Genomic DNA, 5350 nt, shown 5'->3' with positions numbered 1-5350 from the left:
TCTTCGAATCCAGAGATAAATCTGTCATTATGTGTTAACACAGTTTTCCTTTCTTAGTGTTTTATTACAGAGAAACATGTAAATAGAGTTCAACTAAAATCATTTTATTTATAGAGGAGGCAGAAAAAGAGACTCTCAGAAAGATTGTTTATGTGTAAATCTTCAGTCGTCTCTGCCATCTCAGTCCCGGGGCAACTTCCTGCTCCTCCAGGGTTTCTGACATGCTCAGGATGTGGTTGCAACACTGTGTGTTGTACAGTAATAGACTGCAGAGTCCTCAGAAGTCAGGCTTCTGAGTTCCATGTAGGCTGTGTTGGAGGATGTGTCTGCAGTCAGTGTGGCCTTGTCCTGGAACTTCTGATTGTAGTTAGTATTACCATTTTCAGGATCAATACCTCCAATCCATTCCAGGCCCTGTCCAGTTCTCTGCTTCACCCAGCTAATATAGTATTCAGTGATATCCTCAGAGCTCCTGCAGGACAATTTCACTGAAGTCCCAGGCCTCACAAGCTCAGGCCCAGACTGGTGCAGCTGTACCTGGGAGTGGACACCTGTTGAGAAAAAACAGTTTAGGAGTCACTGTCACCTCAGTCCCTGTTCCCTCTTCAGATTTGGAACTGGAATGCCCCTTTACCTGTAGTTAGTGACATGAGGAAGAGAGTGATCCAGCTCCACTCCATGGTAAGGACCTGTGTGCTCAGTGACTGTGGAGAGGACACTGATCATATGTTGTTCTGGGGTGTGGACATCTCTATATTTACCATGTAATTTGTATATTCATGAAGAGTGAAGGTAGTAGAATAGCTTTAGAAGAAAGAGGTAGAGGATCTTAGGTCATGCAGCAGGATGTTAAAGTCCAGTTCTAATTTTGTCTGAGTAAATGAAACCTATACTGTATCCCTAAGCCTTGTGTAGCCCTGTGGATGTAACTTCAAGACAAAAGCTCCGGGTTACAAAGAGACTTCAGCCAGAGACAGCAGTTCCTCTTGTGACAAAAGATGTACAGTTAGCAGTTGTGAAAAAGATTTCATAACTTGTAAATTATGAGAACTACTAGTCTTTTCTCATATATATGAAGTTGGCAAGTGTCTCTCCAGGAGATTGCATCTTAAAACACTTACACAAATGATTAAAAGTGAAAATGCCTCAGAAATTTTTGGAAACCATTGTTATTGCAGCATTGTCTACAGTAGATAAATTATAGAAACAAACTACATGTCTTTGAACAAATGACTGTATCAAGAAAATATGATACATATGTTATAAAACAATCTATTCATCAGTAAGGTATAAAGAACTTGGATAACTTTGAGGAAAATGAATGCAACTTGTGATGACATGATTAAGTAATTTAAGACCCTGTCAGAAACAGATATTGTCTGAGTCCTATTTATAGTCCTTAGATATCGTATAATTAGAAATAATTGTGAATGCACATATGTAAGAACATAGAACTGAAATGACCAATGGAATAAAAGTGGCAAATGGAAATGGAGGGGCAAGGAAATGATAGGTTGACTTTATAGAGTAAATATGTACAGTGGACATTATAAACCTATATGAAAATTTTAAACATATGGAATATTGCTATTTTAGAATAATTTTGTTCATCCCTTGCAATTTTCATTTATGAATGCAATATATTTTGATCATATTCTCACTCACTATGTCCCTCTTGCTCCCCTTATGATCTCCCAAAACAAAAGGTCTTTTTTCTAATATATTGATCTTTTTACTTTAGTAAGGAATAACTCGGTAAGTCTAATAAATGCTGTCTTTATGGTTATGGTGTGCCTTATTCACTAGCTCATAAGTAACTGCAAATTGGGCATACTTCTATAAATAGTGATTCTAACTTCCTAAGCATTCTTCCAATCCTAATATCTCCTCAGCTGGCAGTGATCCCGGGGGGGGCCCTCCACCACCTGTGTTGTAGTCTTTTAAAATATACTTTGTTTAGCAGGAGGAAGGCCCCTACTGTGCCATGGAACTTAGAAGACAACTTATGGAGTTCAGTTCTCGTCTTCTAAAAGGTGGCTTTCAGAAATTAAACTAATATTTTCACTTTTGGTAAGAGACACATTTATCTGCTTAGTATTTCAAGAGGCTTTAACACTGTAATATTAGCTGATTTGATTTTGTGAATGTCTTATGCTGGTAACAACAGCTGCTAAGAGGTCATTTGTACAATTCAAAAATGTCAATCACTGTAGACAGAATACAATTCCATTCAACCTCATTCTTTGAGCCTTACATTCTTTCTTATCTCTGTTTCATGATGATCCTTGATTTGGGGGAAGGATGATGTTAATAAAGAGGATTCACTGTGACTGAGTACTCGTCCTTCATTCTCAGCACTTTGACCAGTCATGAATGTCTACAATGATAATTACACACTGCACAGTGATGCTTTCACGATCAAGGTTGAAACCAGCACTAATCTATTATATATAAACATATATATTTATAGGCAGTTAGACGACATGACCATCAGCAACACAACTAGTGTCTACTTAGGATATATCATTCTTACTCATGAGTTTTTGAACATGTTTATCTGGGATGGTGTCTTTTCTATGGAGCAGTCACAAATCCAATTAGAAAGCAATTATTCAGCATGTAATAAGAACCACTAGTTGGTACCTCTTACCTGGAGGCTGATAAAGTAGACTGCAAGGCCTGGTACTGTGTGAAATTATTGATGTTTTTCTCTCCATGGAGACCTTACAGCACCTTTCTGGGCTAGAAAACATAACCAACAGGGAGAATTTCCTATTCAGTTCAAGACTGGATTCTCAATGGCCTGCAACCAAAGTCCTTAGATCGCCCATGAAATTCAGATTAAAACAATTCTAATGATAGATTATTGCCTCAATAAGAATGACTGTAAACAAGAAAATAAAAGACAACAGATGCAGGCATGCATGTGGGAAAAGGGTAATCTATGGTCACATGTAAAGTGTAAACTTGTGTAGTGACTTTAGAAATCAGGTTGCTGATACCTAAAATTATCCTGTACAATAAAAGAACTTCTGGAGGTATTACCATCCCTGATTTAAACCTGTACTGTAGAGAAAAGGAATACAAATTTCATTGTATTAACATAAAAAAGACAGGTTGATCAACGGGATTGAACTGAAGGCCCAGAAGTAAATCCACACACCCATGGACACTTGATTTTTTTTTTATTCTTTTTTAATTAAAATTTCCACCTGCTCCCCGTTTCCCATTTCCCTCCCCTCCTCCCAAATATTGCCCCCTCCCCCCACTTCCCTCCCCCTATCCCCACTCATCTTCTCCTCCCCCCACACCATTCCCCCTCCCTCTCAATACTGAAGAGCAGTCCAAATTCTCTGCCCTGCGGGAAGACGAAGGTCTTCTATCTACTTCCAGGAAGGTGAGCGTCTAAGCAGGCTAAGCTCCCACAAAGCCGGTTCATGTATTAGGATCGAAACCTAGTGCCATTGTCCTTGGCTTCTCATCTGCCTTCATTGTCCGCCATGCTCAGAGAGTCCGGAATCAACCCATGCTTATTCAGTCCCAGACCAGCTGGCCTTGGTGGGCTCCCAATAAATCAGTTCCACTGTCACAGTGGGTGGGTGCATCCCTCGTGGTCCTGATTTTTTGCTCATGTTCTCCCTCCTTCTGCTCCTCATTTGGACCTTAAGAGCTCAGACCGTTGCTCCAAATTGAGTCTCTGTCTCTACCTCGATCCATCGCCAGATGAAGGTTCTAAGGTGATATGCAAGATATTCATCAGTATAGGATAGGGTCATTTCAGGTTCCCTCTCCTTAGTTGCCCAAGGTACCAGCTGGGGACATATTCCTGGACACCTGCGAACCCCTCAAGAGTCAAGTCTCTTGCCAACCCTAAGATGGCTCCCTTAGATAGGATATATACTTCGCTGCTCCCGTATCCTTCCTTCCTATATCCCAACCATCCCAATCCCGGAGCTCCTCCCATCCTCCCCTTCTCATGTTTCTCATCCCATTTACCCTTTGCCCCATGCCACCTCACCCGCAAGATCCCAGTTTTTGCCCTGCACTCTTGTCTACTTCCCCTTCTCCATGCGGATGACTATATGATTTTCTTTGGGTTCACTTTCTTATTTAACTTCTCTAGGATCACAAATTATATGCTTAATGTCTTTTATTTATGGCTAGAAACCGATTATGAGTGAGTACATCCCATGTTCCTCTTTTTGGGTCTGGGATACCTCACTCAGGATAGTGTTTTCTATTTCCATCCATTTGCACGCAAAATTCGAGAAGTCATTGTTTTTTACTGCTGAGTAGTACTCTAATATGTATATATTCCACACTTTCTTCATCCATTCCTCCATTGAAGGGCATCTAGGTTGTTTCCAGGTTTTGGCTATTACAAACAATGCTGCTATGAACATAGTTGAACAGATACTTTTGTCATTTGATGGGGCATCTCTTGGGTATATTCCCAATAGTGGTATTACTGGATCTTGGGGTAGGTTGATCCCAAATTTCCTGAGAAATCGCCACACTGATTTCCAAAGTGGTTGCACAAGTTTGCATTCCCACCAGCAATGAATGAGTGTGCCTCTTTCTCCACAACCTCGCCAGCAAAGGCTATCATTGGTGTTTTTGATTTTAGCCATTCTGACAGGTGTAAGATGGTATCTCAAAGTTGTTTTAATTTGCATTTCCCTTATCGCTAAGGAGGTTGAGCATGACCTTAAGTGTCTTTTGGCCATTTGAATTTCTTCTGTTGAGAATTCTCTGTTCAGATCAGTGCCCCATTTTCTTATAGGGTTCATTAGCATTTTAAAGTTTAGTTTCTTGAGTTCTTTATATATTTTGGTGATCAGACCTTTGTCTGTTGCAGGGTTGGTGAAGATCTTCTCCCAGTCAGTGGGTTGCCTTTTTGCCTTAGTGACAGTGTCCTTTGCTTTACAGAAGCTACTCAGTTTCAGGAGGTCCCATTTATTCAATGTTGTCCTTAATGTCTGTGCTGCTGGGGATAAACGTAGGAAGTGATCTCCTGTACCCATATGTTGTAGAGTACTTCCAACTTTTTCTTCTATCAGGTTCAGTGTGTTCAGACTAATATTGAGGTCTTTAATCCATTTGGACTTGAGTTTTCTGCATGGTGATAGATATGGATCTATTTTCATTCTTCTACACATTGACAACCAGTTCTGCCAGCACCATTTGTTGAAGATGCTCTCTTTTTTCCATTGAATACTTTTAGCTCCTTTATCAAAAATCAGGTGTTCATAAGTTTGTGGGTTAAAATCAGGGTCTTCTACTCGGTTCCATTGATTGACTTCTCTGTTTTTATGCCAATACCAAGCTGTTTTCAATACTGAGGCTCTGT

At 40.1% G+C, this 5350-nt stretch overlaps 1 gene segment (V, D, J or C); it reads right to left on the bottom strand.

Annotated features, from left to right (window-relative positions):
* Positions 1-225: 225 nt before the first annotated feature.
* On the bottom strand, positions 226-680 carry LOC130882744 (Ig heavy chain V region 3-like). The segment is given in 2 exon segments: positions 226-551; positions 635-680. Coding segments are annotated over 2 exon segments (372 nt in total).
* Positions 681-5350: the final 4670 nt, after the last annotated feature.

This window comes from Chionomys nivalis, chromosome 10 (assembly GCF_950005125.1).
Source record: "Chionomys nivalis chromosome 10, mChiNiv1.1, whole genome shotgun sequence".
NCBI lineage: Eukaryota > Metazoa > Chordata > Mammalia > Rodentia > Cricetidae > Chionomys > Chionomys nivalis.
This window is presented reverse-complemented; position numbering and strand designations above follow the sequence as displayed.